This window comes from Erigeron canadensis, chromosome 3, assembly GCF_010389155.1.
Source record: "Erigeron canadensis isolate Cc75 chromosome 3, C_canadensis_v1, whole genome shotgun sequence".
NCBI lineage: Eukaryota > Viridiplantae > Streptophyta > Magnoliopsida > Asterales > Asteraceae > Erigeron > Erigeron canadensis.
In genome coordinates this window covers 31634439-31660375 of record NC_057763.1, presented here as the reverse complement: position 1 = coordinate 31660375, position 25937 = coordinate 31634439, and the positions used below count along the sequence as shown (strand labels likewise).

General features: G+C 34.2%; 2 protein-coding genes across 2 annotated transcripts; both read right to left on the bottom strand.

Annotated features, from left to right (window-relative positions):
- Positions 1-3129: 3129 nt before the first annotated feature.
- On the bottom strand, positions 3130-7298 carry LOC122590516 (acetyl-CoA acetyltransferase, cytosolic 1-like). Its single transcript, XM_043762714.1, has 13 exons — positions 7134-7298; positions 6959-7032; positions 6186-6284; positions 5899-6072; positions 5549-5654; positions 4758-4896; positions 4547-4624; positions 4403-4468; positions 4203-4288; positions 4012-4111; positions 3774-3926; positions 3590-3676; positions 3130-3436 (listed from the first exon to the last, which is right to left on the bottom strand). The coding sequence occupies exons 2-13, from the start codon at positions 6996-6998 to the stop codon at positions 3347-3349; spliced, it is 1218 nt and encodes a 405-aa protein (XP_043618649.1). The 5' UTR covers positions 6999-7032; positions 7134-7298; the 3' UTR covers positions 3130-3346.
- Positions 7299-10577: 3279 nt separating this feature from the next.
- On the bottom strand, positions 10578-17028 carry LOC122593126 (protein ACTIVITY OF BC1 COMPLEX KINASE 7, chloroplastic). The gene is made up of 18 exons (XM_043765484.1): positions 16821-17028; positions 14934-15636; positions 14713-14856; positions 14478-14603; positions 14275-14362; positions 14104-14197; positions 13857-13950; positions 13612-13666; positions 13424-13515; positions 13179-13349; positions 13038-13094; positions 11990-12073; positions 11823-11907; positions 11672-11733; positions 11474-11548; positions 11116-11220; positions 10891-11032; positions 10578-10799 (listed from the first exon to the last, which is right to left on the bottom strand). Exons 2-18 carry the CDS (start codon positions 15618-15620, stop codon positions 10726-10728), a joined length of 2235 nt encoding a protein of 744 aa, XP_043621419.1. The 5' UTR covers positions 15621-15636; positions 16821-17028; the 3' UTR covers positions 10578-10725.
- Between the last annotated feature and the right edge of the window lie 8909 nt (positions 17029-25937).

Sequence of the window (25937 nt, the reverse complement as noted above, 5' to 3'; positions counted from 1 at the left end):
GTAAAAACTCGCATCATCATATGACCAATCCAGCATGACCCTTCACAGCTTCATTTAAGCTCCAGTCCTCTGGAGTAAAAAAGAAAGCATACTTCTTATTGCCTTTATGCAATGCAGCAGAACCATTTCTTCTGCAAGAGATCATTTGTTTGTTTGTTTGTTTGTTTGTTAAACTCATGAAACATCATATGTATTTATCAATAAACCAGTACTAACAACTAAAAATGCAAAACTTACAGACTGATGCTTTCCAAAAGTAGCTGTTTCGTGTTTATTATACGTGGAGTCTTTATTAGGTGGAGATTGAACTGCTCCACCTGTCTTTTTCTCATTCCTCGCTTTGTTAAAAATAACCGTGAACCCCTCGGCTGATGCAGGGTCATTTACATCCCAATCACCGAACTTGGGCAACGGTGGGCCCTTATCCTGTTAAAGTTGAACATTCAAATTAACAATGTTAAATATGTTTCTTCTTTTCTCAGTTTTATATGCAACAAGTTATGACCTTGGTTACAAAACTAAAACATGCATGAATCAAAAGATAGAACTACTAGTTTTAGAATTGATGCTGGCCTACTTCCAAAATTTGATCTCTTCAACATCAATTAGCCGACAACACACCTTCTTAGGCCCATGAAATACGTCAATGGTAAATCAAATATCATTTATACTTTCTCTCTTCAAAGTTCAACCCCAACCGGACCGTCTCAGGCCCATCAACTATGATACTAAATTAGTATCATATATTGGGCCTGTAAAATGATGGCCCAATTAATCATATAAATTAGGTTCTCCTTGATTAAATCTAATGAAAATAAATAAAAGCGGGGCTATTTTCCACATGTCCGAATCCAACACCAAGTAGGCCTCAGGCTATAGTTAATATGTTTAGACATGCGTAAATCAGTACACCGATAAGGCGATAATTATGCATATATATATATGATGTAGTTATATCCAAAGCACAACACATTTATGCATGTCCTAGATAGCAAATTACATATTATCATTCCCCAAATATTAATATTATCACCACAAGTAACTTAGCTAAGTTTTGATATCAACTCTATGTGTATGTGTCTTTTCCCTATATATATAAAACAAAAAAATAGATATATTTTTTAGGGCCATCTACATACACATTGGCTTAAAAGTAGATAAATGAAGAAATGGAAGGCAAAATGATAAATATAGAAATAAGAAAGAAAATGAAGGTGTAGAGAGACATACCGCCATAAATAGTATTTAGCAGGTTTCTTATTAAGATATGAGATGGAATTTGTAAGTTTGGTGTTAGTTTCTAAGTATGAAGTGACTTTTAAAACTTCCCAGATGATGAAATGAAAATGATAATGCTATGCAAAAGCTATTTACACCCAAAAAACAAGAAAGGTTTGGGGAAGGAAGATGTACAGCTGGACCACCTACCAGCCCATGCCATTCACAGGTGGCTTTTTCCTTTTCTTTTCTCTTTATTTTTCTATTTATCTTTACTCTACCTATTAATGCCCGATGTGCCAAGGATGTTGTACATAGGGTTGGCAAAAAAAAAAACAAAAAAAACGACCTGACAAACCAACTCGATACCCGATAGAATACTAGATATCTCGACCCGACCTGATATGATTAGTTTTGAATTTATATTTTTACATTTATAAATACAATAGTAATATCAACTAATTTTGTATTTGTATTTTACAACTTGCACATTAATTTCTCAAAATATTAAGAGCAGGTGATACCTTTTCTCATTTCATACATGTTTTGTTAATTATACTTGAAAAATAACTATTAAATTAAATTAAATAAAAGTGAGTCAAAATGTTAAGTGATGAGTTAATGGGAAAATGAGAAGATAGAAAAGTGAAAAAGTAAAGTTTGAAGTGACTGAAAAAATATATAAATGAAATGAAAGGTAAAGGATGATTTGAAAGAAGACTTTAGAGCAAACGTTTAGACTTTAGAAAAAATAAAAAGGCAAACGTTTAGACTTTAGAGCAAAGGGGAGAAGTAGAATAGCAAATATTCCTCGAAACTTTTGATAAATACTTATTAAAATCTTTCATCTAAAAATTTACATAAATTCTATAAATTTTATCCATCCCCTTTGTGATTACAAATACTAAACAGTTTCTAAATATGGAAAATGATTAATCCTTTTAATACATTCTTTTAAAATCTTCCTGAAATTATGATCATGTCATTTAATACAATCAAAGGATGAGAGTAAAAGAGAGAATTAATGGATTATACATGAAGTGGATACATTAGGATGATTTTTAGAAAGATGTATTATAAAGATTAATCATTTTCTTTGTAAATATTGCATATAAAGCTATACCTATATATTTCCCTTTGTGATTTCATGGAAGAAAAATATAAGTTAGAAACGTTTAGTGGATTAGAAGTTTGACAACATGCGGAATATAAACGTGTTTGTGTTTTCAATATATAATTAAGTAAAATACACTTTTAGTGACTTAAACAGATGGATTCTTACTTCAGAAATTATATAATAAGTTAATAACTAAAAAATACAATTAACATTATCATCATTTCATTTTAGTTATTTTATCTTCTGGCATAAGCAAGAGTTCAACTAACAATTTCTATTTTAATATATGATAACACTTGACAGATAAGATTTAAGTACCAACTTGCTACACATACATACATTTGCTGACTAATAAAACCTCATATAAGCACACCAAACACTAGTTGCAAGTTGTTCTAGCCTAACATTGCCATCTATCTAATTAATTTATAACATTTGTATAACCCGACACAAAAGACCATTTTCTTTTCTTTCTATATAAAAACAGGCAAAGCTGTTCATTCGATTGAATTTAGTCGATCGTTTCAACATAATGTAAGATTTAACGTGTCATAAACTAAGAAGTCATAACTTCAAATTTCATTTATGCAGACAAATGTGTGAGTAATTGTGTGGTGTGTGCGTATTTGCCTTCCAGAAGAAGGTTTCACATTGCATCGGAATGAAATGTGAAACCTAAGAGACTGGAAGGCAACCAAACAAATCCAAATCGTAGATGAAGTGTTGAGGATTGTTTTAATATAAGCTGGCTTTTACGGATGGCATAACAGGCCACCTAATTTCAAGCTGCCAACTTTGAGAATAAATTTCAATGTATAATGCAATTTGCAAAACAAAATGATCAAATGGTTTTAGTTGTGAATTACAAGCACATAGAGTGACTAAAGTAATATCCTAAGAATCTAGATACTAAATACACTTTATATAGTTTATTAATTGGAATATCAGAACAAAGAAAATACAAAATCAAAATAGGCCTGCTATAACATTTCTGGGACTCTGGGGAAAAGACTAAATTAGCTCAACCACAAACGCTGATGCACCACCTCCTCCATTGCACACCCCTGCTGCGCCGTATTTGCCACCTTTCTGCTTCAAAACCTACAACATCACACTTTTATTTAACCCCGCAATGGAAAATTGCTAATCACGAGCATAAGTTTATGTGTTCTCTCCATGGTTGTATAACATGAAAAGACAGAAATAGATTAAATGAAAACAAAATAACAAACATTGATATACATAAAGACGTACCCCCAAAAGAGTGACCAAGATACGGGCACCACTGCAACCCAGAGGATGCCCCAATGAGACACCGCCACCATGTACATTAAGTTTCGCCTAGAAAGCAGACACAAAATATCATTGGTAACAGATTGAGATGGATAATAAAAGACATACAAACGGATCCATAACTTTCTGCCATTAGAAAACTCACAGAATCCAAACCAAGCAGTTTCTGGTTTGCAAGAGCAACAACAGCAAATGCTTCATTAATTTCATAGAAATCTATTTCAGAAGCATCTAATCCAGCTCGTGAAATAGCCTTAGGAATGGCAAGAGCTGGGGTAGTTGTAAATAACTCAGGCGCCTGCAACATATGCCAATCTCAACCGTAAGTCATAAACACATTGATTTTGCACCTTATTTCATTTTTACATATTTCATTTAATCACCTGTTCAGCATCAGCGTATCCGGAAACCTTTGCTATCACATGCAACCCGAGCTGAAGTGCCTTCTCTCCACTAACCAACACTAGTGCAGCAGCACCATCACTGTAAAAAAAAATCAATCACATGATTTTTAACTCCAATTTGATAAACACAGAAACCAAAATTGATGAAATATCAAGAGAACTTTGCTTACTTTATACCAGATGAATTGCCAGCAGTAACACTGCCACCGTTCTCCTTGAAAGCCGGGCGCAGCTTTCTTAACTTTGCCGCATCAAACTGGAAAAGTTATAATAGTTAAAAGACATAAGATTTCAAGGCAACCAACAAACCAAAGGAAGATGAGATGTATAATTAAGCGTATGTGGCACCAATATGTATATAACATGTCACCTTTGCTAAGTCATCATCTTTGTCAACAATAGTCGATGGTCTTCCTCTTGGTCCAGGAACTTCAACCTGTAAACTTTTAGAATACGATCAATTATGGTGTTGGCTGAAAGAGTCTAATAAACTTAACAAAACTAGTAATCTTACAGGGGCAATTTCCCATGCAAAAGCACCACTATCTCTGGCAGCAATAGCACGCTCAAAGCTTTGAATGGCATAGTCATCCTGCATGTATCATACAGAGACAGCGAACAGTAATTAGTAAAATTAACATGTCCTTTTACTATGGTTTCATGAGATACAACAAAATAGGTATTACAGTGTAGATGGAAGAATAAGGATGCTGTATCTTATGTACCTGTTGTTCTCTTGTAATTCCATGTGTATCTGCACATATTTCAGCACAGTTCCCCATCTTAAAATCATTGAAGACATCCCACAGCCCATCTTTCAGGATTCCATCAACAAGACTATCATGTCCAAACTTAGATCCCTTTCTGCATTTATAAACAGTTTCAGAAGGTTCTATAAGTACTCAAGAGATGTATCAACTAATTGTATGGATAACGTTGTTGTTTCATGAACGAAATGTATAGCATCTATAGTAACTTCTGAAAGACAATGCACGATTAAGCAAGATGTATTTTAAAAAACCAGCAATCATGAAAGATATTTTATGTTCTAAATCTAACTGGAAAGTTACATTGTCTAGATCTGCAGTTGTGACTGGATGCTGCAGCGAACAAGTTTTGGCATTAACATTAATGATGGTAAACTCGTAAATTTGAACCCCGCTGATTGAACATGATGACATGGACATTTAACGAAACAACTTAAGAAAATCACAGAAGATATCTAAGTTGCAACAGAAGCAGTATGATAGCTTCACAAACTAGCAAGATAATAACAAATCTTATCCTACTTCAAATATCTGTAAACTGACGCCATTTAATAAAAATTAAATCTTTCTAGTAGTGCAAGGACCACCAAATGTCCACAAAAAGCATATCCTAATACATGTTTCATGTTAATAATTCCTTCAACAAAGATATCTTAGAAAATAAGCAAACCTTTTAACCTATCGGATATCACAACACGCATTATTACTTAATCACATGGCGTCTAAACAGAAGACAAAAAGATATTAACCTTGATTCTGCAATGTATTTGGGGACATTAGACATGCTTTCCATTCCACCAGCCACAACTATATCATTTTGACCCAACTGGATACTCTGTGCTGCCAACATGGTTGCTGCAATATCAAAAAAATCACGTCACACACTTTAATCTAAAGAAAAGACAAGTGTGAATTTCAAAAATGAGTGACACCCTTGGACGATCCACATCTCAGGGTTAGGTGCCGATGACTAGACCTTGAGTACCTATTATATTTAATATATTACGTCAACGTATTTTTCTTATTACCTATGGTATTTGTCTTATTACCCCCCATAGTAATAGTAAAGAATGTGCTAAAGTATTAGCCGATGACATACCTTTCATCCCTGATGCACAAACTTTGTTAACAGATGTAGAGACAACTGTATTTGGAATTCCTGCACCTAATGCTGCTTGTCTGGCAGGACCCTGCCCCAAATTGGCACCAAGAACATTTCCAAAGTAGACCTCTTCTACAAGTGATGGATCAACATTCGCCCTTTTTAGAGCACCTACATTTTTACATATAAACAAGAATTGGAGAAGATTTATAATGTTAATCCAAACAGTCAAATATGAACCCCTGAGCAACAAACCAAAAAAAAAAAAACGAAGAAAAACTTACATTCAATTGCTATAGACCCAAGTTTAGTGGCTGGTAAAGATGAAAGAGAACCAAGAAAGCCACCAAGTGGTGTGCGTGCAACACCAACGATACACACATCTGTTTTTGAAAAGAAAGAGTAAAAAACCAAGGATGACTTAATCGAACACAACAATTATACTCAGTGTGGAAGACAATTTCACAGTGTGATAGGCCAATCACACTGAAGTTCCCACTCAAATCTCAGTATCATGGGTTAAGTATGAAGAAAATCACATTGAAGTAACAGAGAGTTTTCATTATTTTTCTCATTATTAAAAATCATTGTGATCCACAACCACTAGGGGTAAAAAGGGGTTCAATGTAATTGCCGGTGTGGTGCTGACGGGGCAGGCATTTTTAGTATAGTCCGTGTGACCACACCAAGTGCTCTAAACAAAAAATGTTATGATCTATAGAAACGGCTTAACGAAATATAGATGTCACATATATACATATGAACAGGTAGCTCGTATCGCATCTTATACATACATACATACATACATACATATATATATATCAGATATATAATATCGCTATGACATAACCTATCAGGTCCTATGGTCTAGAGATTATAGGCTAGCAAATTTTAGTAATTATTACTACTACAAATATTTTTAAGGTTTACATCCAACATTAATGGCTAAAAACAACTATAAACATTATTATGGTCTAGATCACAAATAATAACAACTATAAAAATGAATCTAAAGATGTATATATATATGTATAAAAGAATATGTAAGACTGAGTACCTCTAGGCTTGATTTTATCTGCTGCTATAGCTGGAGCCATCACTTCACTATGATATAATATATTTTATATATGCCTGTATATATATATATATATATAGGGATAATAATCAGTACCTTAAATATATATGTAACTAAACATTAAATATATATGTAGAACAAGATGAATGAAAAGTACCTTAATTAAAAGTAGGAATGATGTGTGTTTGTGTGTCGTAGGTGGGATTTATGTTCTGTTTGAGTGAGTGTGAGTGATATGCTTCGAGTATATCGGAATGAAGAAGAAAAAACATAAACAAAGAGTGGTTATTTATACGTGAATTGGAATGACAGATTTTCTTTTTTTTTTAAAGGAAGGTAGGTGGGTAGCGCCACACAAATAATCGCAGCCTCACTCACTCAACTTATTACAAGCCTAAATGGACTAAAATGGGTGTTTGATCTGTTTTTTTTTTAAGGGACTTTTTAGTTTTTTTGATTATCTGAGAAAAAAATCATTTTAAGTATTTATGTGATCTTTTGAGCTATGTTTTTTAATTTTTATAAGCCACTTTTTAATAAGCTAGAAATCAAAGTTTTTTAGTTTTTCTTCCTTTTTTCCTTTCTTTTTTCTTTTAAAAGCCAAAAGATAATTCAAACACTACATAAAAGCTTATAAACTTAAAGCAAAAAAAGCCAAAAACCACTTATATTTTATAAGCATAAGCCAAAAAATATAAGCTAGGCCAAACACCCCCTTAGACCATTCCCAAAGGTCCGTGATACATGCTTTTGTAAGAAACAACTTGAAGGATGGAACAGATTAAGATTCACTCAAGTCGGAACAACTCGAAGAGTGAAAAGTCAACTATTGATTTTAATTCAAGAATTGAGATTCTATCAACTTGATTAGTTATATCTCTTTTGACCTTTCTAAACAATTAGGTCCCTTTTGCCATTCTATTTTCGTTTCTAAAAAACTTTTTTGATGAAATGTTAAGGTTAGAATAACGAGTCTATGTTTAGGTTTGATTTATGGTTGGGTCGTATGAAAAGTGATAACATATAAACATAACGTCAACAAACCGGTGCTATAAGATACAATAGGTAATATAATGTAGTAGAGTAGTAGTTTGGATTTGTATCATTACACATCCATGCTCACTATGCCTCAAAATCTCAACGGTTTTAGGCTTTTAGTAGCATGGTATTTTATCATAATTATTGTTGGAATGCTATTCATATGTTTGTCGTGTTATATGTGAAAATAATGATCTTGAATAATAAAGATTTAAGTTCATGTAAATATTTTGATGATGGATATATACCAGTTTAAGTATTAACGTGCATCAACAAAAGAGTAGACAAGTGAATTTGCACGCCCAAAAGTCAAAACACCATCACACGTTATATTAAATTAATCATTTACAAGTAACGTAGCTTGGAATCTTGACCAATTATATCATAAATATATAGGTTTTTGTTAAAATAAAACAAATATTAAAATAAAACAAATAAAACAATAAGATTCTTTTCACTGAAAATCACCGTGCATCATGAAAATCATCGTGCATCAATTGCTTTGTAAATCTTCGCGCATCAATTTAATCATGATCTAAGGGTTAAAATCTTGTATTATTTGTTTTCCTTTAATACTTGTTTTACAATACCCAACCCCTAAATATATATAAATTTTTTTTTTATCAAAACTTAAATATTATATTTAACTTATCAACCCATCTTAAATTAAAATTTTATCAAATACTTAATTTTTTTTGTTTTTTTTTAACAGCAGTGGTGATTGGACTTAGCGGCATGCCTCTTCATTGTCCGGTAAAGATCGACCACGTCACCAACACAGTCAATCCGAGAGCATGACTGGCGGTGGAAGTCCCACTAGCGTTCTGAAGGAAACTAGCTAATGCTAAAGAGAACCCTCATGCTCCACCTCATTGGCAAAAACTTCCCAATATGCTTTTCAAAGGTTTTGAACCCGTGACCAACATTTGGCTGAAAGACATCAGGGACATTAAATGTTCAGTTAGGCTAAATCCCAAAGACTATCAAATACTTAGTTACACGACATTAAATTTAAATATATATATATAAAAACTTTATATACATGAAATATAATATCATCATCATCATCATATAGTATAAAGTTATAAGGTATCTAAATTCAAAGTACTATTATTATAAAGATATGGTTAACAAAGTTATTAAGTGGTATTCAATTAAGCTATTTATTAAATTAGAATAAATATAATTAATGACTTTATAATACATTTATATAAAAGTTTAAGGATCAAAAGTGTTATTGATCTATTGTTTGATTATTAATGATGTTATCAATATGATGGTGGAAAATAAAATATTAAATTCAATCAATGGTTTATATTTTTCAAATTTAGAATTAAGAGTTTTGTTTTGATATATATTAAAGATACGGGTCAGTAATAAACCAATTAAACCATACCGATTCAATTTTAATACTCCCTCTGTCCCATATTAAGTGTCTTATTTTAACTTTTTGAGTCTTCTTCTTTCAACTTTGACCGTAAATATTTTTGTTTGTGTTATATAACACTTGATATAACATATATGAATTGATTGAGTTTACATGTACTTTTCATTAATATAACTTCCGTCATTTAATATATAACACAAACAAATATATTTACGTTCAAAATCAGAAGAAAAAGACTTGATTAGTCAAAATTGGACAATTAAAATGGGACGGAGGGAGTAGTATTTTACAAGTAAGACCCCAAAAGTTAGAGAAAGTTATTTGATTTAGTAGGGAGTAGTATCTCACCTTTGTCAACTTCCGACGCCTCTAAAAGCATATATTTTATGGATGCCCCTTCTTGACTTTTTCTTTTTCAAGACAAGAACACATAGAAAGAATTTTGCACAAAAGTTGATACAAGTCATACAACTACGTTTCGTTTTGTTTGTGCTTTGAATCGAAATAACTGATGATAAATTTTCATTAGAGCAAAAAAAAAAAAAGACAATAAAACAAAGGAAGTTTAATGGTCAAGTTGTTAAAGATGATAAAAAGTTATCGACAAAAAGTAAAAAAAAAAACATTAATGTAAATGAGAGTGTTAAATAGTGGTTGATATCAAAATCAAGCATCCAAGAAATCTTGGTTACTCGAATATCATTAGAGTTAGCAGATAGTTAACAAGACTGAACGTTAGATTATAAGTTGACAGTGACAGGATCGTTTATAAATCAAAGGATTAGTCATTGAGTCCTTAAATCCAGGAATTATGTTCGACTAGTCATGATTGTTTTATAGATAGAAGGTAAACAAATGTCATAGATGACTTGTGAATCTCTACAGATAAAGTTAGGCACATGGTAACACCACCAGCCAAAAGTCAACCCGACCAAGGTATTTGCAGCAACGTCGCCGCTAATACTCTGGCCCGCTATTTTCTCTGCCAGATTTGCCATCAAGGACATGGGGGCCCGCAGTATTAGCGGCGACTCTGGTCGGGGTTTGACTTTTTTTAGCCTGGTGGGCTTACGCTCCTCGTAAAGTTAGCATAAAGTATCTACACCTTTGAGGCTTTGACCAAGCCTTTTTCTGCTGATTATGAGAGCCAGCATTATCAGAAGTTGAACAGAACAATGAAGTTCCAAAATATATATCGTAGTAATTTCCATTGAGCTATATTTTATTTTCTATACAGTTTTGTGTATACAAAATATACATATTGGTTATAAAAAAATGCTATATAGGGACTTCAATTAATTGAGCCTAAATGATCTTTCTAAAGCTAAATCATCTTTTCAAATTTATCAAGTTTCTTCACCCTTTGCATGGACCTAATAAGCAGCGCTATAAAAATACCTGCATTAATGGGAATTGTTATTTATCGGACACATATTCACGAGTAATATTAACTGCAATGTGAAACAATGCACATAGAATTGAAGTTCACCTGCAGCAACAAATGACCCATTTGCTACAAGTTGGCTGCCTTGGGTGCTAAATGTGACCCCGATGTTTACAAGGGTTCCCCCCAAAACTGTGTACATGGTTGCCATTTGCAATATTGTTGCCTTTTTAGCTGCTCGCTCAGACTGATAAATTTGGAAAATTATAAAATGATTACAGAAAGAAGATAAAAAGAGGAAGTTGAAAATAGGCAAATAAGGTAACATACCTCTAAGACTCTCACACGAAGTTTAAGGTCTCCTACTTCTAGTTGTTTCACAAACTCTTCAATCCGCTGAACTCTGTAAGGCATTGACACGGTGTTTGATCTTACCTGTGAATTTATTAGACATGCTGTTTTTAGCATCTAACATTATCATTTTTATTAGAGGTTGCATTCTTGACCCATTTACTAATGATTGGGTCAATTCAGGATATCTCTCTTTCTAATGATGAGTTAAATAAAAAATATCCACTTTGATCAGTTACCCAACCCACCCATTTTTCCATCTCTGACTTTATATTTCTAAAATGTAGGAGGATGTAACATCTAAAAAAATATAGGGATAATGGTTGAAGTAACTTACATCATCAGCTTGTTTTCGCATTTCAGCAACGAGTTGTGTTCCACTGGGCCGCTGTTGTTTGAGATCTAACAGCTCCTGTAAGAAGAAATATGGTCATATGAATGATGTAAGAATATGACCTCACATGGACTAAAAAAAGCTGCTTTTTTTTTTTGCTGAAACTAGCAAGCATTGTAACATCAAATAAAGATATCTAACCTGTGCATAAGGTGCGGCAATTTTGACAAATGAAAAATCTGGATCGAGTGAGTAACCAATTCCTAGAAAGAGACATATATACATCCAGTGAGGTGGGCTAGACACACACACAGGTACAGAGAGCGTGAAGGATGGAAAAAAAAAAGATCACCTTCCAGAGTAGAAAATGCCCTGATTACAAAAGTGAAGGTGGATGGGAACCGGAAAGGTTGATCTGTTGCTATAGAAAATAAATCCTGCAAAAAATGAAAATGAACCACTTAATATCAACAAAATGAAAAGTAAAAAAGTACTATCGAGTGTGTATCAAATGTATACCTCGCCTATTGCAGCCAATGTCTGCTCCTGATCGGGTGACTGGCTTAGCAAGTTATCTAAAAAGTATTGTATCGATCTCCTAACCTATGATTTGAATGTACAATAATCAGGTATGAATAAGAGACAGTTGCTAATATAATCTGATGCAATGGACTCAGACTGGGCTCATGGACTTATTGTGGACTGTGGGCCTGTGCAGGCAACAAGTCAAAGATCCAGGATAAGCCCAAGGTCAAGGGATTTATTCTCAACTGGAATTGGTTATTTTCCTATTATTAGCTTTTATCTATCGTGATGTTTTATATGTTGCTTGGTTTAAAATGGCGTGCAACAGGCGTTGCGTTGCATGTTGCGACCCTAGGGCGCAACGCCAAGGGTGTGGCGACCAGGTTACATGTTGCGAGCGCTACATGCCCGTTGCGAGTGTTGCGTGTTGCGTCCGTTGCGTCGCAACATGTACAAAGTTATGTTTTCACTTTTTTGGGCAGTTATTTTCTTTATGTTTTGATTTCAACTTTCAATTTCAAGTCTATTAGTCACTTTTATGTTTTGTTTTCTACTTATTATACATTGGTGTCGTAGAATCGCAACCTATTATGATTTGGTGATTTGAAATCACAAACTATTGTCTTTTCTTATGATATGGAATGTTATCTTTTGGTATTCAATTGTTACATGTAGAGTATTAGCATATTTGTAGAAACTGTCGCCGCGAATACGTGTTGCACTCGCAACGCCACGCTTGTTGCCTCAGGGACCTTATCGCCACGGGTCACCACACGCTATTTCAAACTAAGATATGTTGCAGTTGTTTCAGAAGATACTTGTTTCTTTCCTTAAGTCCTTGTTTGTAGCCTTAGGGCTAGTATTTATATATGGGCTGTTTTCAATTATAAGACAGCTTTTTGAGTTTTGAGTTTGAGAATTATTAAGAATCCGATTTCAGTTTCGTTTTGTGTTCTTGGTTTGACTGGTTGTAGTGCAATGCAAGCAGATTGCATCATAATCTAATACATGAAATTCAAATAAAATATTGTATTGTACAAACCGGTGATAAGTCTCCAGTAGGTTGAAGTGCTTCAAGACTTATTAAACTGTTCATAACCTGCATGATAGCAGAAACCGAATCAGGAATGGGTTATTACTATACGGTATAAGCAAGCATGAGGAAAAACACAAAGTTCTATACCTTTTTTGCATCTTTTTCATAGACTGCATAAAAAAGATCCATCAATCTGTCTCTTGTAAAGGACTTAATCTCCCCCATCATGCCAAAGTCATAATAGATTAGTGATTCATCCACGTCAATAGCAAGATTTCCAGGATGAGGATCAGCATGAAAGAAACCTGTTCTCAGTATCTGCATAGACGCATAGTATACACAAATTCAAGAAAAATCCAATAAATAGTGAAAAATAAAAGAGAGGTTTATACCTGAATCAAGTATGCTTCAATGGCATGTGAAGAAATTTGAGATCGACTGTAACCCCTTTCTTTTATCACATCTAAATTATTGATCTTGATGCCTGTTTCACACAGTTCAAACACAGAAGCACTTTTTAAAATTTGACCATGATAATCTAGTACATAACTCCAGCGAATAACATAGTTCAGATTAAGACCTGGAACATACTCCAATGTCAGCACCTTTGTTGCAGTATAATCCCAGAATACTTGCTGCACAGTATCAAATTACATTAAGAAGGGAAAAACATGGAATTCTGTTATACTTATTTCAACTATCTTCTCTTTTCCTGAATTTCTTTGTACATTAGTGTAAACTGAATTGTAACTAAAGTATTATACATTCTATAAGGTGAGCTATTGCAAGAGGTAAGCCAAATGAAGAATCGAGAAAGAAACATACAGGCACTCGGACCCACTTTATATTACGGAAATCACGACGAAATCTGTCAGCATTTTTCCCTTCATTGATATAATCAATCTCCTGGTACAAGATCCTGAAAAACAATGCAGCCAGGAATTTGAATCAATCAGTTTAGGTACACCAAGACAAAGTTACAAAAAATAAAAATAAACATAATACACAAAATATTAATTTAATTCTTATGCTACAATTTATAAATGATCATTGATCAATGATGGGTACTTACTTTTCACATTCATCATAGATGCCTATCCAATCCCTTGTTGGGCCACCAAGAGATTCACTTCTTTGAAAATACTCTGCTACTAGCTTTAAGTTCTCTGGTAGAAAAGAGTATGTAATTGAGTCACAGTTAAAAACACAACACAGTAGGTAATGATGTAAGACGTGCACTCACTTAAATCGATGTCAAAAAGTTTCTTCAGACCAGGTCTTTGAACTTTAACAACTACTTTCTCTCCATTATGTAGTATCGCACGATGTACCTAATCATAAATTTTATAAGATCCATGTATTAAGGAAAAACATCATAATGGCTTCTTCTCTATTTGACTAAAGTAAAAGAAAAAAAAGAAAAAAAAAAAAGACTATAGACTTCACCTGTCCAAGACTAGCAGCTGCAATTGGTCGCTCTTCAAACACCTTGAAGATTACATCAACTGGAGCTCCTAACTCTTTCTCAATGAAACCTTTTGCTTTTGCTGGCGAGAAAGCTGGAACTCTGTCCTGAATCACATGTCATGATCAACAAAAATATATATATATATCAGAATTGACATTACAAAATTACAATAGACTTGTGCTAGAAGTTATATGCAAAGAAGGGAAGCGATACCTGTAATTTAGCAAGCTCGTCAACAAATTCACGGGGAAATAGATCTGATCTTGTTGAAGATAACTGCCCAAGTTTAATGAAAGTTGGACCAAGTTGAAGCACCCGCTCTCTTAACCATGCAGCTGTTTTTCTTCTTCTGCTTTTCTAGATACGCATACCAAAGTAAGTAAACTGACAGCAATAACCAAAGCATAATTATATATATTATCCACCATTTGAACCTGTTTGTCTTCTGTGAAGCCTCCAGGATATGCCCACTTAGCATTGTCCAACAGAACACGAACACGCAGAGAAAGAACAAAAGACCACACGTCTATTGATCTTTGAACGGAATTATAATTTTCATTTGCCCAGCTGAAACTTTCATCTGATGGCAAGACCTTCAATTCATCAGAAGGTGGGAATGCAAACTCTTTAACTTTTACAGACTTAACTAATGGTGGTGTGGGTTCTCTCTTAACAAGACTTGTCCCATTAACAGCTCGTGTTGATCCGTTCGCTGTTCCGTTCACTGTTCCGACTCTTTGTTTGGATATAGGCTTATTATTTCCGACCTCGCTGGTGGGAATCATAGTGATCGGCTGACCTTTGCTTCCCAACTTTATAGGTTGGCCATTGGGACCCAAATTCACCGGTTTACCATTAGCACCCAACTTCACAGGTTGACCATTTGTATCCAACTTTACAGGCCGACCATTAGTACCAAAATTTGTCGGGGATTCTGTCTGACGCATTTCAACATGAAACCTGCGAAACCTCTCAACTTTATGGAAAGTAGTACACTCATGCCTATCTAGTTTCTGGATAGAAACAGATCTTGAGAAGCTGAGATTTTCCGGTGTTCTCCCTTGATTTACCGATTGCACATCACGGCAATAGCAGCTGTTAGAAGCTAGTATTGCCGCCATTCAAGTAACGACAGACCTGAAAATTTACACATTTCATGAACCATAGGGAAACCAAATCAATCAAACACTTAGTCAAAAGAAGTGAAATGCTAAATATAGTGCAGCAACATCCAGTATATTAACTATTACTTCCGGTCATTGCCTTAAAATTACACTTAATCATTGTAGCCAAACCGATGCATACATAGTTCACTGTTTCTAAATGAATCCAACTTGTCACGTTTTGCTATACCATGTATACAAATTTAAACTTGCTTTTATCAGTTTATGTATCAAACTTCCAAATTTTACCATTTTAAGATATCTGACCTCTTACAACTTGTAGACCGGTGACGTCATACCGTTTTTGATGATGTGGCAACCTATACGGCTGCCGCATCAACAAAAAACACCGGCTACATAGCGAAGAAAGTTCATCAAATACAAAAAAATAGCAAAACCCGACAAGTTAGATACAATTAAATATTCTTAGGTTATTCATATACTAATAAGCTGCAATGCTGTTAATTCATATAAACAAAAACACCTACAATTAGGGAAAAGTATCTGTGTGTATGTAACTTGTGACCAGCTACTATTGTATGAAAGAAACTTTAGTCGGGTTCATTGTATGTAAGTAACCTGCTAAAACTGAATGAATCGTGTAAAAAATCAACGTGGCACCCCCAGGCATCTGATACATGGCCCGATACATGGCCCAATGAGAGACCTCCACATCAGCTTGCTTACACGATTCATTCAGTTTAAACAGGTTTACTTACATACAATGAACCCGACTAAAGTTTATTTCATACAATAATAGCTGGTCACAAGTTACATACACACATATATACTTTTCCCCTACAATTATATACCTAAAAAACTAATTTCGAACCTAATTCACAGAAACAAGCTTAAGAAGCTACCAGAAAAACCGAGCTTACGATATCTCTAAGACTAATAGTATAGCTTACCTAACTATATATATCAAAACAAACCTAACTTAGCATATCGAAAATTGAATATAACAACAACAACAACAGGACCCAATCCCTGCACGGGTAAGGGGGAGGTAAGCTGCAGACAGTATTACCTCTACACGAAGGTAGAGAGACTGCTTCCTTTAATAAGATATATATATATATATATAACTTGAATCATATTATAACTTAATAAGTGACGGAATTAGAAATCTGAAAAAGAAATGATGAGCAGACTTACAGAAGAATAAAAGAAAGAAAGAAAGAGATTCAGGTATTGTGTGAAATTGAACGGAATCAAACGTTTAAATTGTGACTACTGTAGATAGATAGATACAGATAGATACACAGTACGTGTGAGTGGTGAGATGAGTGAGAAATGGAAGGAATTAAGAACAAGCAAGTAGTAGTAACGTGAAGAACTGTTACTTTCTGTTTCAATTTTTTATGCTTACTAGTAGTATTGAAGTATTGAATTTCGATTGATATTTATGAAATGCAAAAAAAAAAAATACAAATCGATCAGTTTGTGTTTTTAATTTTACTTAATTGGTATTTATTTATTTATTTATGGTGTTTGTGAGTTGTGACTTTGTTGATCTATTTTGTTGGAACAGGGGGTAATTATATTTGATTGGTGGAGTGTTGCTTCCTTCATTGGCTCATCATCGCATTACGTGTCCTTATACGTCCCCATGGATCATGACTTGGGTTTGGACTTTTGATGAAGCTTGTATGTACAAACCATTGCCATAGACTCTTGACCCTACCAAGTCTATATTCTCTATGTCTTCTTTTTTAATATATATACTAGAATATTATCTACGTCGCAATGGATATCATAATACAGGCTTATATGTTAACGTTGTGTGTGAAATCATGTAAGAGAGCCGATGTGTGTGAAAAAGAGAGTTTTGATGGTTGTCATGTTTTAGATTTAGGGTTGTTTTTCATGGGAGAGTAGTTTAAACATTCCTTCCATGTAACTTTCAACATAGGGGCAACTTCTTTTATTATATACTACTAGTCATAATTTCTGTACGATGTACGATAGCTATATAGATTGTATCATAAAGAAATTCGAATATGCCTCATACATGATTCATGAGTATGAAATAAATCGTTGTTAAGGTAAATCGATGATCGAAGCTAAATTATAATAAACAGTAATGATAAATATAATATATGTTTAGTTAGAATTTAAGATTTACCTTAAACTTTTAGAACCACATCAAAAGCGGAACTTCTAGGCATAGTGGATGATAACAAATAACCTTGTGATTTCAGACCATAAACTCAAATTTTTGAAGTCTTTCATGTTAATAACTTATTATAATTAGTATTAATATTAGGAGTTGAAGAATTGAAAAAGAAAAGGAAACAATTTATTAATGAGGAAATAATCAATCTAATAAGATTATAATATCTTTTGTATTAAATATCCAAGAGTTAGATTTTAATTTTAAGTCTAATAGAAAAATTGAGTTTTATACAACAAAAAAAGTTAATTTAACAAAATAAATAAATTAAATAGACACGTGTCGATCAAGAATTACGCCACATGTCGTTTCAAAAATATGTCAATCCTGTTTTAGTTTATTGGTAGATAGATAAAAAATAAAACATAAAACATAAACCTCACTCTCTATACGGTATGGAGTTTCTTTTTGTAAATGGGCTTACACCATGAGATGCTACTTAAGAGTTCAAAACTCTTAAAAAATATATATATATAGAATAAGACTATCTGATATGGTAAGAAGACCTGAACAATGTGACATCTTTTTAATTGTTTGAATCGTACAATACGTTGAGCTTCCATACTCTGTAAATTCTTAGCAAATTGATTTTGGTCATTAAAGGGTTTGTCACCAGCCAAGTCATCTGTTTGGGCACTGCTCTAGGCAACACATGGGTGAAAGGATAGGGGGCCTAAGAGGCTTAGTCGCCTCATACCGTTCAGCTTAAGTGACAAGCATCAGTTAAGTGATGACTGTCGCTTACGCTCTTTGGCGGAGCGGCGAGTAGGTAACGAGCATTTGTGGACCTAACCTAGCTCTTAATCTGGTCTTTTTTTCGAATCTTGATCAACGAAAGTGATTGAGTTTTTTTCAAATTAGGTCATTTTATCTTCTTTCTCGGCTTTTAATTTAATGCTTCTGTCTTTTTGAGAAACTGGATGCAACGCCTAATAGCTTGGTGCATTGTATTTTACCATTGCAAAACCTTAATCTCATGTACAACATTGGTACTCAGAGCGCACACCACATAGCTCTTTGCCCGATAAATCATCATCCTAACATATGGATCAAAAATACATATTTTATTTGTCGTTGACAAGTTTTTAACCAAGGTATATTTTGTTAACCCCTTACATTATTGGACCATGTGATCACATGAATGACTTTTATGTTTTTTTTTTTAACGGTAAAAATTGGCTTTTATGTTTAACTACTTATTTAGTGCAAGTATTATGGTACAATCTACGTACTAAAGATCTATACTAATTTAATAATAAACGAGTCTTTTTTTTTAATCTTGGGTATATTTTTTGATTAGTGTGTCAGGTATGGGTAATAATTAACATGACCTTAAAAACCATCCACATTCTAATTAGAACCCGCTTCGTTTTTATTAAAACGATACCAAACTGGCCGGTATCAAACTCCTTGCTTCCAAAATCAGTACCATAACCGAATACTCATTCGTACGATACATCAATAACGGTATACATCTTGTTTTGATGTTTCGGTTTTCTTGCTCACTCTTGTTTAAAAGTCAAATTTAAAACTGATGAGTATTGTAAACGGCTATCAATTTTAAAACTGATGAGTATTGTTAACGGCTATACGTGCATACCTAACTCAAAAGAAATCTAACGTGCTTACCTAACAAACTTGGAGGTGAAAATTGAATGTGACACAAAATTGGAATTTGGAAGATAAGAAAACGTCAAAGTAGAATATACTTTCTAGTGACAAAAGTGCTTTATAGCACCAATAAATCATGCTGACGTGGTCCATAATGCCTAATACCACTACTTGGTAATGTTTGGACCATATTGTTCGGTATCCTTTAGTTAGCATTGGTTACTATTGTTCAAGTACGTATTATGCTATAAAATGCCAAACAAGATTTTATAATAGTTAGGACGTTAGGTTATAAACTTATAATTTGATTTATTTTCACAAAGCACATGTTTGTGTAGAGTTTAGTGCCACTGATTATATTGTTTTAAGATACAAAAATAAGAGATGCTTTTGTCATTTCCATTTTCGAGCACTTTTTCAACACATTACTGTATATATATCTATCTTGAAAAAAAAGAGAAAGATCTTATGGTCATTTTCATTTTTAGTTTCACTTTCAAGTACTTTTTCTGCACATTAGTGTATAAAGTATAAACCCTAAACAAAAAAGAGCATGTTTTTTAAGTGCTTTTTCTACACTAAAGAATCGTATATCCACGTACCATTGTACATATATTTGGGAGATATAACAAAAGTAATTACAAGACTTGTAGTAATTTATATACATCGTTAAATGTGTGAACCCAAAACCATGTATTGTACATTGTCATAGCTAGTTATAGACTTATTATAATGTACTTCACTTTCTATAATTGGTTGACATATAAATTTTGCACGTCCTAATAAGATTGTATTAAAAGGGCTGAAAATATGATTCACACTTTTATAATTGGGAATTGATAGATTTTTATGCTAACATATAGAACATTAATAGATAAAACAAAATTTTTAAAAAATTGAGTATAATCCATAGTTTATCATATTGTAGTATTAGAAGAATATTTATGCTAATTTTGGAACTGTACAATGTGATTTATGAGAGTCTTGGGAGGATACCGGTTTGAGAGATCCTTTAGGTAATTTTACTAGTAAAGTTGATAATCTTGACCATTAGATTAAAATTAATAGTCAAGCTTCTTGACATTTGATTTTAATCCAAATGTCAAGATGTTTTCAACATTACTAATAAAGTTGAAAACAATTTTAGAGGATCACTATCCGAAAAAAATATAGAATATGTCTTATGCTACTACCGGGTAGCGGATGAAGTTAGGGATAGAGTTTCTAAGTGGTGCAAAGTGTCCTTTTGTTACTTCTTCAGAGAAAGATACTATCGAGTTGCATGGAAACGTCGGGCTTGGTAAAAAGGCAAGCAAAGTTTTTAAAGACATCATCTTTCTATCATGTTGGTGTTTGTGGAAAGCTAAAAATGAGAAGATTTTCGAACAATCTATGGTGAAGACCGACAAGGTTTTTGTAACACCCCAACAAGGCGGAATCATGGGGTATCACTTAGAAAAGCACAGCACGACATGGAAATTATGTAGAGTAAATCTAAATGCATGTAAAGGATCAAGTAATCCATACGAACCATTCAATAGAGCAAGTAACCGGATCACACATAAGCATAATCCCCTAGTCGGGAATAATGAATCACGGATCCAAGGAGTCCAAGTCCAATTCTAGCATAAACAAGCAAACAATCATCCAATACGTCCTGGAGCTAAGCTATCACCTGAAAAGTGTACTAAAATGGATCAACATAAAGTTGGTGAGTTCGTAGGGACAAGTAAAAGGAAACAAGTGTGTCGGGATAACAACCGTTAACGATATACGAGGATTAGAATACCTAATCACGTTCCAAGGAAACCCTAAAAGGTTTCACGTTAGCACAATATCAATACAATCAATGTTTAATAACACGATTCATATAATGATTAGCAACGTTCAATAACGTGGGCTCAACAACCCATAACGTGGATATAAAGATACCCATAACGTGGATATAAAGATACCCATAACGTGGATATAAAAATACCCATAACGTGGATATAGAGATACCCATAACGTGGATTCAACAATCCATAACGTGGATATAAAGATACCCATAACGTGGATTCAACAACCCATAACGTGGATATAAAGATACCCATAACGTGGATTCAACAATCCATAACGTGGATATAAAGATACCCATAACGTGGATTCAACAATCCATAACGTGAGTATAAAGATACACATAACGTTGCGACTTATATAATGAATAATGCGTCATATCACGTTACGACTTACATATATTCAAATGCGTCATATCACGTTACGACTTACATATATTTCAAATGCGTCATATCATGTTACGTTTCAACTAAACATTCATATACAATATACACGTTAAACAATATCGTTATCAACAACGTTATACCACAAGATGGACTTAATCGTTATACCACAAATCGTGGGCTTATTGTTATGCCATCAAGATGGACTTAATCGTTATCACAAATCACAAATCTATAATACATTATAGGGGGAAATATTATCATGCAATGTCCTATGTCCCGTTCCATATCAAAACGTTTTCCATCATCCAACAACACAATGCACATACACTTCATACGATTTTACTTTCAAGGAACCTTTGATGCTTATATATAGGGATACCCGCAGCCTTCCCACCACATCTCCAACTCATTGAAAGTAAGATCGTCTTATATGTATGCACAACGTGTATTCATAAGCGAAAGCGTAATTAAACGAGCAACAAGTCAATGTGTCAACTGAACAATCAATCAATCGATTAAGCAACAAACAAACAAGCACATACACTTTTCAGCCCGAATCTCAATTGAGTAGGGAGGGTTTACGAAACTCACCTTGATTGGATATGCAAGCTAAGTACAAGTTATAGTTGAGTTGTAAACGTCCAACAATCGCTTAGCGTTCACCACCTATTAACATATACATTACAAATCACATGTCAAACCCTATCCAGGTTCTAGAAGAGTAAATCAACCTTAGAGGACAATTGGGACTCAACTCGGTTACGTTACAATCCTAAAGTGTCTTATTGGTTCAACCGAATATAAACAAGGACACTTTAACACGACATTTTAGGAAACAGTGGAGGATTCAAGTTACAAGAGTTATACTATGAGAAATTAGACTCTCTCACGATTCCAACGATAGGTCATACGCCTAAAATGGAGTTACGGTTCAAAAGTTATTGACGTTTGAAAACTGGTGCGCAAAACAACCGAAAATCTGAAAAGTGACTCAAGGGAGGGGGCGTAAGTTACGGCCCTGAGGGGCGTAAGTTACGCTGGTTCAAAATTGTAAGGGCGTAAGTTACGGCCCTGGGGGGCGTAAGTTACGGTGGCTTGGAAATTCATGTTTTGGCGTCTTGACTGGCGTAAGGTGGGCGTAAACAGAAGGCAAAATAAAAATGGAAGATGGAGGGGGGCGTAAGTTACGCCCCCCAAGCCATAACTTACGCCAGTTCTGCACCAGAACTTCCTGCACAAGATCTTGAAGCTAAGCACGATCCAAAACCAACCCAAAACCCCATTTTCGACCTATGAACGATTTTGAGAGTGCAAATACTCATTTTTAAGCATATTAAACATATATAAACATAACCCATAACAAAAATCCATCTATAACTTCCCACAATTCTGAATTCATCTCAAAATCATTCAAAACCCTAAATGAAACCCTAATTCGACTCAAATCCGGTTTTGACTCGATTCAAGACCCAAGAACGTTTAGATTTGACTAGAGACATGTTCAATAGCATAAAATGGTTATTATGAGATAGTTTTTACTTACCAAAACTTCCAAAAGCCCTTAAATCCGAATTTGACCCAAAAATGGAGGTTCTTTGCACTTGGAGATTTGATCCTTTGATATGATGTTTAGTTGATGATGATGATGAAGCATTTATCAGTAATCTGGCCCAAACAACAATAGGTAATCCAAGAATTTAGAGAGAAGAAGGAGGTGTTTTGGTGTTTTCCTTCGGAGAGAAAAAGAAAGAAAGAAATGAGAAGGGAAAGGAAGGGGGAGGGACTTGGGGGCCGGCCTATAGAGGTCCAAAGGTGGCTCCCGCTCCGCTAACTTCGACCAATAGCTATTCTTTACCCATTTAAACGCTAGAACGAGGCCGTAAACACAATTAAACTCAACGTTACGTTTATACACGACAAAACGTTCGATAATCCATTTAAACCAACAAACTAGTGTATTTTCATTTACGTTCAATTTACAAGTCAACTAAGTCAAATATCACGGATGTTACAGTTTTTCATAAGATCAAGACATTAGGATTCTTTATGATACACGTGTAGTTTGAAACAAAGTAGTCTTAGTTGGGAGGATTGGACCAATTTCATAATATAACTTAAATCCTTGTAACTTGTGCGCTACTCTGTCATTGCGGAATAATGTGATATATATATATATAACTGAAAGGACCTGACTCGATAACCGAAAATTACAAGATTTTTTTTTTATATATAACCCACTGCGCCGCAGTGGGTCGAGAACTCCCCACTGCGCTGCAGTGGAAGGAACTGAAACTAAAGACGTGGGAATCCACTGCGCCGCAGTGGACAACACTACCCCCACTGCGCCGCAGTGAGCCACCTGATCAGCAAACCTAAACCATTCCACACTTGAACAACCTTGCAACCTCCACAATTCAACATGAACTTCATTAAACACATTTCAAAGATGACCAAGGACAATATAGACACATTTAACAAATTTACGTCATCAACATATTCACAAATCATGGATACCATCAGACGGGTCATTTACCCATTTTGACACCGTTTCGACCAAAAATGCAACTTCACAACTGATTGAAAACTTTATACCTGATCATAGACACAAGTTTAATAAAAAGTATGACCATCAACAAACAATTTACCAAGAGCCAAAAGGTATGGGACTTCTAAGCATCTACCAAAAGATCGTCATTCATCCGCAAATGACCTAATTACCTTTAAGAACTTGCTAAATCCAACTTCGAGCTTAAATCAACTCTTTCAATCGACAATACTAGTTCCTTCTTCCGGAACTACCTATAAAAGGGTAAACAACTAAAATATAAGCAAAGGCTTAGTGAATACACTTGCATACATTTACGAGTACGAAGGAAGGCACGTGCAAAGACTTTCACATGTAACCTATGACACCGTCGTGTCACATTTACATGCTCACTTTGCACATTAACAATACATATATGGATCCATATAAGCTACACAACATAATCATGATCATCTATCGGGGTTCTTAGGCCACCGGAGGTTCTTAGGCCTCAATCGATCAACTATCGGGGTTCTTAGGCCCCGGAGGTTCTTAGGCCTCATAACCATGCCCCACATGGGCTTGACGCCAAATCAATTACCATGCTTGGAACATTCACATCTCATGGTAATTGACCCAACGTATACATAAAGGTTTGCAAATATACCCACCTCCTCCGCAACAAAGAGAATAATGCTAAACAACAAGCACAAGCAAGCTTCAACCTAAAATCATATCGTAAAATGCATAAGCTTACATTCACAACTTGACTAGTTCAACTTAGCCATTCTCAATCACTAGCCTTTTCTAAACCCAAAACCCAACCCATTTGTCATTGAGTTACTTTCATCTTTAACTATGACATTAGGTAGTTCAACCTACCATTTTCATTCACATATCAATAACTAGTAATATTCATCTTTTCTTACAAACTCAATTTATCACATGAACTTATCAATTTCATAATCAAACACATCATATAACTCAATGACAACTAGGTTAACTAAGGAATTGAGGAAAATTAACCATAATTCATCTCCTAGTAAAAACCCCCAATTTGGTTCATTCATGAACCCTAAATTCAAAAGAAAGAAGAAACTAAATTTAGGGGAAATCAATACCTCAACAATGGAAGATAATAGATTAGGGTTTTCAAGCCACAATTTCTTCCCTTTTTCTCTCAATTTTCGGCCACCACCACCAACCCACAAACCCTAGCTTTGAATTCTTAATTGAAGATTACTTGATGATGATAATTACTATGGATGTTCTTATTCTTGAATTTAAGAGAGAATTGCCTTAATTTTTGAAATGAACTAGAAGGGTTGCATGAAAGAAATGTTGAAAAACAAGGTGGAAGTGTGAGTCAAAAAAAAGAAGTTGGCTGGCACCTTCCTGGCTTGCCACGACCCAACTAAAATTTGTGGGTATTATTACCCGCTATCCGCCAAAGTTTCAACTAAATTAGCCCCATATTCAAAAATAAAATACTAGGAAATTAATTTAATGTCGAAACTATGAAAAGGGGTTAATTTCTTTTACCTTAAAATCTTTGGGGTGTTACAATAACCTATACTTTTTTTTAATAAAAAAAACTTATGTAAGAAGATGTATCATTTTCTTTTATAATTTATATTATAACTTATAAACCATATTTAATAAGAGACGAGCGGATCAAAAGATGCCTTAATAAAATTTTGTCAACAAACAAATATAACATGTGACATGTATTGTTATGGTCC

Bases quoted from the DNA above. Each gene is read 5' to 3' on its own strand.
- LOC122590516 (XM_043762714.1), bottom strand. From the start codon at position 6,998: ATGGCTCCAGCTATAGCAGCAGATAAAATCAAGCCTAGAG. The intron at 6,285-6,958 runs GTACTCAGTCTT...TTTCAAAAACAG, and splicing joins AGATAAAATCAAGCCTAGAG to ATGTGTGTATCGTTGGTGTT. The intron at 4,289-4,402 runs GTGACATGTTAT...TAACTTTTCCAG, and splicing joins AAGATGATGACTTAGCAAAG to TTTGATGCGGCAAAGTTAAG.
- LOC122593126 (XM_043765484.1), bottom strand. From the start codon at position 15,620: ATGGCGGCAATACTAGCTTCTAACAGCTGCTATTGCCGTGATGTGCAA. The intron at 14,857-14,933 runs GTTCAAATGGTG...ATGCGTATCTAG, and splicing joins GCTTCACAGAAGACAAACAG to AAAAGCAGAAGAAGAAAAAC. The intron at 13,350-13,423 runs GTATAAACCTCT...GCGTCTATGCAG, and splicing joins TTGAAGCATACTTGATTCAG to ATACTGAGAACAGGTTTCTT.